This window comes from Vidua macroura, chromosome 3, assembly GCF_024509145.1.
Source record: "Vidua macroura isolate BioBank_ID:100142 chromosome 3, ASM2450914v1, whole genome shotgun sequence".
NCBI lineage: Eukaryota > Metazoa > Chordata > Aves > Passeriformes > Viduidae > Vidua > Vidua macroura.
In genome coordinates, this window is record NC_071573.1 from 54,010,692 (window position 1) to 54,022,783 (window position 12,092).

The 12,092-nt window shown below is 39.7% G+C and overlaps 1 protein-coding gene across 2 annotated transcripts in view; it reads left to right on the forward strand.

Annotated features, from left to right (window-relative positions):
- Positions 1-12,092, forward strand: part of EZR (ezrin) — a 37,385-nt gene that overhangs the window by 7,206 nt on the left and 18,087 nt on the right. The window contains exon 2 of one of the 2 annotated variants that reach the window (XM_053973161.1): positions 10,560-10,643. In XM_053973161.1, the coding sequence (XP_053829136.1) occupies positions 10,560-10,643 (84 nt within the window). Of the gene's footprint in view, positions 1-10,559; positions 10,644-12,092 lie in introns of those variants that run through there. The other variant, XM_053973162.1, reaches the window with a different exon arrangement.

The following is a 12,092-nucleotide window of genomic DNA, read 5'->3' on the forward strand; positions in this document are numbered from 1 at the left end:
AGGTGACATTCCAGAACTTGCCATGACCTACCTTTATCTGGGAGCAAATAGTACCTGTTGCATGCTGTTTGAGAAGTGGAAGCATTGTAGTGTACTGCACATAGATCATATTATCGAGCTGTCAGAAGTGATCACATCACATAACCCCACTAAGAAATTTCACAAATGCCATGAAGTGTGTTCCACTGAAGTCCATGAGTAAAATGAAAGAAGCTGATATGGAACAGCTAAAACAGAAGGGTGGAATATCAAACCAAAAATCTCTCTGACAAAAGGATTTGTATCTAGAATGCAGAATGAACAAACATGATTACTGGGCCTAGTGTGACTTGTTGCACTACTATTTCTCCCTAAGTAAATGGAGTTCATTTTCTTTCTGCACTTTGATGTCTATATGAACATGGCTGGCCTTGTAGATCAGGCAGAAGCCCTTGTAGCCTAATAGTACATCTCTGATGTTGGCCAAAAGCTGATGCCTGAGGAAGAGTATTTCAAAGATATGCACCATTGCTTTCCTCTGAGGTATTGGAGGTTGAAAAGTCCTATATAATGAGTTACTAAATGGATTTCTGTGAACTTGTCCAGTCTCGCTTTAAAACCCTGTGAACTTCAGCATCCATAGTATAGTTTAACAAAGGCTGTCCTAGATAACCTTCACATTGTTTGGAAAGTTATCTACAAACCTCCTTGCTACAGTGCTACGTGAACACACATACCTTGTCTAGTCTGTTCATGTAGCTCAGGAGGTTATATGCTCTTATGTCCTAGCCTCAGTAAATTTTCTTCCAAACTGAGAAATCCTAGCTAGCTTAGTTGATCCTTGCATGGTAATTATTTGAGCATCCTTGATCTTCTTCCAGTTCACACCTGACAAAAATACTGCTTTGCATCCTGGAACATCTCTATCTTGGAAGAGTACAGTTACTGAGAACATTTCTCCAGTAGTTGTTTCTTAGATACCTTAAACTCCCAGGTCATAGTCCTGTGGGAGAGTAAGTTACAGATAATCCTTGTGTTCACTCAGCCCACTCTGTTCCATTGTAATGTGCTGCTCTTCCACCCCAGAATAACAACCACCACAGGGTTGATTGAAAGTGTTGAGAGCTGTGTGCTGTCAGGCTGTGTTGCTGCTGTCAGACTTCTAACTCTGTAATGGCACTGATTTTTCCATGCACATTGCCCTCTAGAACATAGATCTCTGCATAAGGATTGGAATAAAAGGCACCAGTATTCGTGCTTGGATTCAGGGGAAGCTCTGAGGCTATTGTAGCTTTTATATAGATTATTCACAGCTTCAGATCCTGTTGTTTGTTGTTTGTGAGTTTGTACTATGGAGTTCACCTTTTGCAGAAATTGTTGTGTGTTTGTTGCTTCCAAGTGAAAAAGCCAAGCAGAGGCATAAAGTGATGGTTGTGTTCCAGACCAAGACCGTAAGATACTAATTTATTTTTTTCTTTTCCCTCAAGGGGATTGCAGAAGGATGATATTGCTTTATGTAGTGTAAATACTGGAGATGTTAAATTATTTAGAAGACTCTGAAATTATGATAAAACTTGATAAACTCTATATTATCTGCACTTGGCCCCACGCTTATGTTTCTGATGGAAAACAGCAGAAGATCTGATCCGTTCTGGATTCTGAGCAACTTCTTGAGATAAAGCTTATTTGAGGATTTTTTGTGGGACTTGCTGTATACTTCATGTGTAAAGCCTTAGTCTCGCAACTTCATTATGTTTAATTAGATGCAACAGCTGTCATGATAAAACAGTCTGTGTATGCAGGAGTTTGCATAGCTTTCCTCTAGCTTTCCTCTGTATTTATTCTTTATGTACAAAGGAGCTATTGTTGCTGCACTCTGTGTTCCTAAATCCATCCTAGCATCCATTGAGGGCAAGTGACACATCCAGGCAGTGGTGCTATGTTGAGCCTGTTGTCACTGGCTGTGTGTTCCTCCTTTAAAGAACAGACTGCTGCCTGTACACAGATATTCTGAAAATGCTAATGGAGTATTATACAGCATCAGAGAGTCTTTAAAGTGAACATTAATGTATTTCAATGAAACACCATAAACCCTCCTGCTTCTTCGTAATATCGTGTTCAAAGTAAATCATTCTTGCATCCCTCACATAGAGTGAGGGTAAGTGTTTTGCATGAAAAACACCTGGGCTCCTTAAGTGTACAGAGCTTTGTTCAAGGGCAGTATCCTGGGGCCTTTCAGGCTTACTCTGCATTGCTTTATGTCTTGCCAGAGCATAGGAATTTTAAAGTTTTAGGTAGGCTTCTGTCTCTCAGTTTTTCAGCTTGTTCCTGGCTTGAGACAGAATGATGCTGTTTGCTTGTTAGGAAAGAGCCGGGGGGAATCTTCAGTGACTGGAGAAAGATATAATTTTTTTTTTCTTTTTTTTTTTTTTTTTTTTCTAGGAAGAGTGTTTGCTTGGTTTTACTATTTCACTGAGCAGTTATTGTTAACTGTACAGAGCTGATCAGAGGTGGAGAATCCTGGTAGTCTGTCTGGGGCTTAGGCATTTGGGAGCCAGGGCTATCAGAGATGTACTGTCACTTGCACTTGCCACACCTGCATGAAATCTTCATGATCTTTTGGCATGCAAAGTGTTATTGCTTGATCTAAGATAAAGAACTGAATTGCAGCCATGGCTGCTTCTTGACTTTTCACGCAGATGCCTACTATGCAGTTATTACATGCTGACAGAAGAGATAGTAGGCCTTCATTAAGGGAACTGAGATAGGCATGTAATTTAGTTTAGTATCTTCTGCACATCTAAGCATAAAAAAGTTTGAATTTGCACTCTAAGATTATATTCATGTTTAATTATAAGGACAGTTTCATGCTATATTACAAAGAAGAGTTAAGTGACATGGCTGCAATACTGAACTCCATGGATTTGCTGTCTTGTGACCTGTTTGTTTGTAGGCAGGGAGTGGGAAGTTCATTCTGAAAATTCCACCCACTTTGTTAAAACTGGAATTTCTGGATGACTCCCCACATCTGGGTATTGAAGGTTTTCTTGCTCACATGAACCCCCCTCCCTCCACTTCATCCAGAAGTCTAGCTTTCAGATTTCACTCCAAAATTTTTCTTGGTTTCCCCTCAAAGTACTTTATTTCTCTTCCCAAAAACTGCCACAAAAGAAGTCATAAGCATTTTTCACCATACATGAGAGCAAATACCTGGGCTCCTATTGCCTTGACTAAACTTAAGAAATTACAGTTAAGTATAACTGATACAGCTATTGCTCCTTAATTACTGAAGACTAGTACCCCCAAAAATATGATTCTGCAAGCTGTTGCATTAAAGCTGACTAGTAGTTAAGGCTAAAAATTGTACTGGACAATTTTAAAGTAACTACTAGATTATAGATTATTATATATAACTCAATTTAACTTCAGTGGTATTTGTCCCTCTCCTGGGAAGGTAAGCAAGGTTTTAAGGACAAAGACCAGCCTACTCAGCTCTAATTTTACCTGTTGCAAATGCAGCAATACCTAACTGCTTCATAGACTCTGAGGAATTCCATTGGAACGTGACTTAATGTTCCCATTTATTTGCAATGAGGAAGCAATGTTTAACACAATGAGATCTGAAATGGAACACGTCCTTCAGTTCACAGAGGGGTATTGTGATTTAGCATGGTATGCTGAGAAATGGGGTCAGTCAAATGGGTGCAACCAGCTTGCCTTGTCAGCCAAGGGGATGCCAGTGAGGCTCTCTCCTATTCCTATTTTGTGAGCCGCTGAGGCTCTTTCTTCCTTGTCAGCAAACTGCTTCCTAGTTTGCAAGGGAAGGCTTGTGGCTGCTGTGCTGTGCTGACACTGCCCTCTCTGAAATGCTCCGTGTTAGGCAGGCAGTGCATGGAAGGTTCTGCCATGGGAGCAAGGAAGGAGCCCGTGAAAGGCTTTCTTCATTGCTGGGCTGTGCAGTTCTTTCCCATTCTCATAGGAATCAGATTCTCCTTCCCCCAGAAGAGAAATGGTGAGTGTCATTTGCCTTCTTATTTCAGGTTCTAGGACATCCTTTAAATCTTAAAAATGTAGCACTGGGAAGGACTTGGACCTGTGTTTTCTGAAGGCTGCATGGAAGTGGCTGTGTAATATCATAATATCTTACCACTTCATCAATTATTGTTTCTTGTCACATTACCCAGCCTGGAATAAGAGGGCTTTTTGCTGGTTTTCTCCATGTGGGTTTAGAAGTTTTTATAGTCTTCTATATAAGACATGTTGTGTTTCAGACAGCTCCCATTAGCAAAGGGATCACTGACATGTTTAAAAATAAAATCTAGTTTGAAACAAACAGAAAACCCCCACAAACAAATAAAAAAACCCAAACACACACAGATTTAAAAAAACTCAACTGGCAACCAACCCAGAAACACTTGACCTATAGATCAGTGTAGACTTTCCAAAAGAAGCATTCAGATTTGGATGACAGCATTCCATCTAGCAAGCCATCAGGCAGGCAGAACAGAATAGTCACCTTCTGTAATGCTTCCGGTGACAAGTACACTCAAGAGTGTAATTTTGCCCTCTATGTAATAGCATCACATCAGGAAATGTGGTGTTTTTCTGGGGATTATAATAAACCACATCCTTGTCTACAGTCCTGCTGTAGCCCATTGTTTGCAAGCCTGTAATTTGTTCATCTCTGCCTTTTATCCATTCTCACCTCTCCAAGTGTAACACTTGTAGCTATTTTTCAGACCTACCAACATCTTTGAATTCCAGCGGTGTCCTCCCAAAAGACTTGTTTGTTCTTGACTAGGTGCTGTTCATGATCTTGTAAGTGCACTCCATCTTCCAGGGGCTGTGAGAAAACTTTGTTTTCTTATTCCCTCAATCCCACCACACTTGCATCCCCTTTTCAAGACCCTGGCTTGACAGGAGAAGGTCAGAATATGTGTCCCTGCCATAGTTCCAGAAAGATGAAGGTGCTGAGCCCAGCTGAGAGGGAAGCTGTGTTTTGGCAATCCTGCAGCAGCGAATGGAATTGATCATTTGCTTGATATTCATGACATTTGTCTCCTGCTCTGAAAGAAGCTGTTGAGAATGTAGGTGCACAACTGGTCATTTGGTTGTAATTTAACATGGCTCAGATTTGTTGTATGCCTAATCTGTGTTGTATGGCACCACATCAAATACGTTATTAAATTTTATTTGATCCATCAGGCAGGTTATTCTGTCAGAGAAGAAACAGAATTGTCTCCAAGTGTTGTGTTCTTGATATGCTGGTGTTCCTAAAGTACATTCTTAAGTATACCATAAATTGAACTAATATTTCTGCAGTTGCTTCTGTGTTATTTGTGCTACTTACCTTCTCAGAGTTGTCTTCTCTGCACAGTCTCTGAACCATTACCTGTTGATTTAAGTAACTTGTGGAGGACAGAAGAATACAGATACTGAAGTGTTAGCAGATTAGCTCTGAGCTCTGAAGCTGCTAGGATTTTTTTCCCTCCTCAAAGTTGAAAATTTTCCCATAACAGTTTCCGGGAGCTGGGACAACAGTTACTCCATCAGTTAGGACAATATCTTTCTTTGTTGTTGGACCTGGAACCAGTGAACACTACTGAATGGAATGTGGGAGAATAGAGAGCAGTTTCATTGCCCTTCTGATGCTGCTGCATGAAGTTGTTTTTCCTATTACCAGATACTTAATCACTACACACGTCTATGAACAGCTCTGGTTGCTAAGGTCAAAATGAGATTACTTTGTCCTTGCAGATACATTGCAGCCCAGGCCAAGAAGCTTGCCTATTATTTATTCCATTAGTAGTTGCTGCTTGCCTGCTAAAAGAGTAGACCTGCAGAAGTGAGGATTAATGCTACTACTTTCTTAATACTATTATTAATGCCACTACGTCCTCCTTGTTAAGATTTCTGTATTTCTTCAGCACGAGCAAGTCCGTATCCATATAGTCTGTGTGTGTGCAAGAAGGCTTAACAGCTCTGCACACTGTTTTTCATAGAATGTGCTGTGCAGTACAGCAGTTCAAAATGTGGCTGATTTGCTTAAATGTACCAGTGACTCCTGGGATTTCCAGACATCCAGTGACTGAATAAACAAGGCATGTCTATCTAGGTTTCTGCACTGCCAATTGCCACCACTTGGGAAGATACCGTGCTTGGAAACCTGCTGTTTAGGAGACTCTGGTCTTTCTTCCTCCTTGGAAAGAGGAAGAAAACATTCCTGAGCATTGTCTAAGGCATTTAGACCTGCCTAATGATAATGACAAGTGACACAGTTAAGTACTGGTTTGTCCTGTGTTGATGGGTAAAAGTTGGTATTTAGTGTCCTTTATCATATGTATTTACTGACATTAAATTGTATGGTCTTATTTAAATGACTTGCACAACTTCATGGTTTCACTGAACTATTATATTATGCAAGTGAACTATTCAATTACATGCATCAGGGTGCAAAATATCCACAATAGCATGGTGTGTCTGAGAGCTGTGGGTTTTTCTCCCTGTTCTCCCTACCCTTTTCCTTTTAGTGTGGGATGTTTTTCAGTGGAGCTGCAGTATCAGCAGAGGGATGGTTAACTTCAAAGATACCTTGTTACTTGCAATCAGATACTGGTTCTGCACCAAGGTGCTGAAGAATCCAATGTTAGAAAAAACTGCAGCTGTGTGTTCATAGTGTCCACCACTCCTGAAAACTGGGTGTTTGTGAGAGGATGGGGTTGAAGAGGCAATGTCTTCTTGGGTACAGACATGGTGCAACTCTTAAGAGAGTTGCCTCCTTAAGAGAGTGTTTCCTGAATGTTTTTCAAATGGCACTTTAGTTTTTCAAGTTACTCTACTGATATGCATGGACTCTGAAAGGCTGCACCTGCCCCAGAGATTGATCTACTGACTTAGCATTAGAAAAGATGTTGTTTAATCGACAACAAAGGAAACAAATGCATGACTTAAGGGCATTGCCAAAGCACAGAAGATTCCGTTCTAACTACCATTGCTTTCCATAGTGCTACAATCATTTAAACTCTGCTCTGAAGTTCTCTCTAGCTCTGGCCTTCATCTTCTATTCTCTTGTTCAAATTGGTAAGATAGCTAACACTACAGTCCAGTATGAAGTCATGGAACTGCTGTTCAGTCTTTCAGTGTACTAAATTCTTCAGGTGCATGGAGAGTTTTTCCTTTTAATGCAAATGGCATTGCCTTTTCAACGGCATGCTTTTTCCCTTCTGGATCAAATTTGTTAGCAATTTCATGCATCCTAAGACAGGGGAAGAGGAAAAACTTGTGTTCTGTAACGTTTTTGTATGCACAAGCAAACCTTAAAGGCCCTATTTGTCATTTTAAGTGTGTTAGCCTCAGACATAAAAGTAGAATTATTGAATAGTTAAGGTTGGAAAGGACCTTAAATATAATCTATTTCCAACCCCCAGGATAATAAAGTGTTATGACATTGGCCTATCAAGAAAGAAGTCACATCTTATTGTCCAGGATTTTTAGTGTGTTTTGTACATAAAAGCACATATTTTTTAATATAACCCTTATTTCATGTATAACAGCCATGTGCTGTTCTCTCCACACCCTTGTGCTCTTAAAAGTGAAAAGCTGTTTTCATTTTGGTTATGGCTTCAGCCTTGTCCTGGATTACTGCCAGGATTTGGTAGGATCTTATAAAGGACATGCCTTGGCTAGACAGGGTGAACAGGACTTCACTTGTGAAAGATGTCCTAACTCTGTCTTCCTCTTTTTGTTGCTCATGGAAATTAATTTGAGTTCTTGGTTGTTTTCCTCCCCAACAATACCTGAATTAGTTAGCACATTAGGTGTTGATTTAATCATCTCGGTGCCATGGGGAGTTCCATCTGGTCTGAGCAGAGTGCCAAACTGATCAACTCTGTGTAGCAGACATCAAGGTTTCTTCAGGCTGTCTAAACCAGGGTTTCATGTGGGTTAAGCTCTGTTTGCTGCTTTACTATGAGTTTCTCTATAACTAAAAGCTTGTATGGAGTGGTTGTAGGACATCCAACAGAAACACTGTTAAAATCATTATGTTCTTGAAGTCAAGGCTAAGGTTTGGAGATGAGAAACAGGAGGGCTTAATAGGGCAGGAAGGAGACTCAAAGGATATTCCCAGGCAGTCATCAACTCATTGAAGGGACAGAAGGTCTCTTCTTGCTTTGCCTGTCAAGTGGCTGGCAGTTTGTCTGAGGGCACCAGGGAAATTCATCTTTGTCCTGATGGTTATGCAGCCCTTAAAGAACACAGAAATTAGCCTTTACTGCAGGCCCCAAGTGCCCTTGAAAGCTTTTTGGATAACCAAGTAGTCATGTTCCTACGTGCTTCTGGCTTTAAATGATTGAGGTAGAAAAGCAGATGACTACAATTTTTGGTCTTAATACTAAAATAATTCTTGAAATATGTACCAACTAAATGCACTAAATAGCTCACTATATAGCTGATCCTACAATCTTTGAGGGTTGTAGTAAAACAAGACTAGGGAGTTTAATTTTTTTTACTAGCAGATAACCACTAAGGAGAGATAGAGGAAAATACATACTGGTACGAGCTGGAATTTTGTACTCAGCCAGCATTCTGCAGATTTTCTGGTAAGGAGTAAGAATCACCTCCTTTTAAGTTCTTTAGCTTGTAAAGTGATACTTATTTTACACTTCTATGGTGTTTCAGCCAGAAGTACAAATAACTTGCTCAGCACAAAACTAAGACAATGAGCATATGTTTTCTTGAAGTGGGTAGAAAGGGATTAGAGTATGATTAGGGATTTATTGTTGAGAGGGATTAAGCAACAGGTGTTTTTTAAGGTCACATCTTTGAATTGCAGACTTGCTGTTCCAGAGAATTTGATATCTGAACTTCCTCTCCCTTCCTATGCTGGCAACATTTCTTGGGAAACCTTTGGCTCTTTTCTTGGGAAACCTTTGGTTCTTAAGGCACAGGAAGAAAACCTTAAGCGTAACTCTGTGCTCTGTTGTGATTGCAAATGCTACAGTTAGGTTTTCCAAGAACTTGCTTGTTCTTCCATCTTGCATTTAAAGAAACTTTTTAAAGGACAGTGCTTTAAAAACACAGCTTGAAAGTGTTGTCACTAAGTCATCTTCTCTAGTTCTGGGGTCCTGTGACTTGGAAAGTGCCTTCAGCCATCTTTCTTTGGGAGGATCCTCTGTCATGTGGGAATAGAATATCTATAAAGATACTTGATACCTTCATAGAATCATTTAGTTTGGAAAATATCTGTAAGAGCAAGTTCAGCCATTAACCTAGTATTGCCAGGTCCACCATTAAGCTAAAGAAGGTTGGTTAACTATTCAGTGTCTCACTGAAAAAGAAGTGCAAAGATTTGTAATTATATTTTACTAAAACTAGCTGAAGCAACTTGTTTTAGTCACAGTTCTGTGTTAATTATAACATTGTAACACCTGACTTTTATCCTACAGTTTAAACATACATAAGTAAGTTGCTAGGAACTGCTGAAGACCAAAGCTTTGTAGTGAGTGCTTCTATTCATCTCCTACCTCTTTTACCTCTCATTTCTTCAGATGTATGCCAGGCTCTCCTGGTCTCTTAGCCTTGGCTTTCTGTAATGTGGCATTTACAAATTGTTGGGAAATTGTCATGAAATCTCATCTGCCAGTACCTTACGTGTTGCCTGGCCATGTAGCATAACTATAATACACAATCATACATGTTTGGGTTTTTTACATTTGTTTTGGGATTGTTGGGTTTTTTTGAGAAGTAGTATAATATTGCAAGCTATTGTCAGAACAGTTGAAGATAATCCTTTCCCGATTTGCCATTTTACTGGTCCTTATGGCATTCCCTGTAAGATTAGTTGCTGCTTTTGCATCCTGATTAACTGCTAATAGACTTTTTCTAGTCATTAAACACTCTTGCCTTCTGCATTCAATAGTAACCTCTGTCTTGCAGTCTAGTGCCATTGCAATAAATCTGGTTATGTTGTTTCTTCACTGACAGCAAGAGCTTATTGAACTCCTGCCCTGTAGTATCATTCAGTACCTGTTACTGCTGTTTTTATGTGCTGAATAGATTTTTATGAGGGAAAGAATGAACGTTTATCAGGTTAATGCTGATTGCTTTATAAGAATAATCTGCAGCCTTTTGCCTTTAAAACCTCAGATTAATTCCAGCTCTAATATAAATGGAAGTTAAATTATAAGTCTTAAATTTAATTTAGTCATTAGGGCCTTTCGTAATCCAAGGGATGGCTTGCAGGCAGCTATACTGTGCATCCACAGTAGCTCTTACTCCAAGAGGGTTTAGGCCTGAAAAGGCTCAGGTCTAAAATACCCTCCTGTTGAACCAGAAGATCTGTCCAATCCTGTGTTGAGTAGGAAAACCTGTGGAACAATTTGGTTAAAACAACAGAATGAGTGCTCCAATTAAGTTTGCTGGTGTGATAACACGATTCTAATTGAGGCTTAAGTATGTTTATTATAGAGGTTACAGGAGTGCATCAAAGCGTGGAGACTTTTGTACACAAAGTACTGTGTTAACGCCTAGAAGTAACTTTCAATGCATCTTAAACAATGCTTTTTGGTTTTTTTCCTTAGATCAACGTTCGAGTTGTTACTATGGATGCAGAGCTGGAGTTTGCCATCCAGCCAAACACTACAGGCAAACAGCTGTTTGACCAGGTCAGTGAAGGGTTGGTGTGGGCTCTTGTTTAATTTTGGAGTATGTTTTGGGCTATAGTGTTTTCTTAAGACTGGATTCCAAACGTATCTTTCTTCTCTCTACCTCCTAATCAAATGGCCTCAGTCTGAACTAAGATCTCTAAATTCCATCACAGTAAAAGAAAAAAGCAAAAATCCTTGCAGGTACGTTATGTTCCAGTGAAACCTGTCTTCCTAGCATGTTGGATGATGAACTGTCACAAGGGATCTAAAATATCTAGCCAGCATAGGTAGCATGTAAAAATGTACTCTTGCTTTGAAGTACTGCTTAGCTCTTACATAATTCTTAACTTCTAAGGTAGAAATGTTTTTCTTGTGCATAAAAGTGTTCAGAATCAGGTCTTCAGGTGGCTGATGAGGGCATTGGCATGACTGCATTCATTCAAATGCTGGGTTTGAGGAACCACTTACCACAGGTGTTTGAGTTTGTCAAAATACTGGAAAACCAGAAGAGTTTGTGATCTCTGTGCAGCATTTACAAATAACATGCCTTGTAAGAAGCCCCTGTGCAGCAGGATGGAGCAGAGATCAGTGCAGCCTGCCTTCAGGGGTTCCCAGGGAAGTGGAGGGCTTCAGTGGCCAAGACTCTCCTCCTCTACTGTTATTCTTCCTGTTACTTCTTTAACAATATACAGGTCTATTTGAAGATGGACCTGCAAAGATCAGATAAAGACAACTAAAACAAACTGTGTGCTATTTGTGAAACTTTGTTAATAATGACTTAACTAGCTTGCTGTTATAGAACTGAAGCAAGGCCTGGATTTTAGCAGAAAAACACTTACTGCTCTGCAACTCAAAAGAAAAAAAGAAAATAATTGCTTCTAGCCATTTCTCCTGTAGACCTGAAGAATGAGAATTGGTCTATGCAGACTTCAGTCACACATTTTAACATGTTCACAAACCGTTATTTGCACTGCTGCCCTTGTACCCACTAACCTTGATAGCTAAGGGTGGTTGTACTTGAGTAGCTACTGCTACTGCTACTCAAGTAGGCAGTACTGGCTAAACAACGTCCATTCCTTCTGAGGTATTGTTGATACAATTTCTTGTTTCAGTGAGTTAACTAGAACTTGCTAGGCCTTATGGCAATTGTGCATTGAGAAGTACTTAAAAAGAAAACCCCCCAAAAAACCCAAAACAAACAACCAACAAACCAGTTAAAAAATAAATGAAATTCCAAACCACCAACAAACAAACAGGAAAAAAGCTTTTAGTGAGTTCTTGAAAGAAATGAAAGAATGAAATCAAATACTACTCACTGCAGAACTTCACAGTACAAAACCAAGTACTCCAGCTTGTTTATTAAACCTAATTCCTTTTGATTACTACTGATGTGGGATAAATGTCAAGTACTCATTGAACACAGAGGCCAAGGATTCAATCCCCATATGGTTAATTCATTTTAGAGTT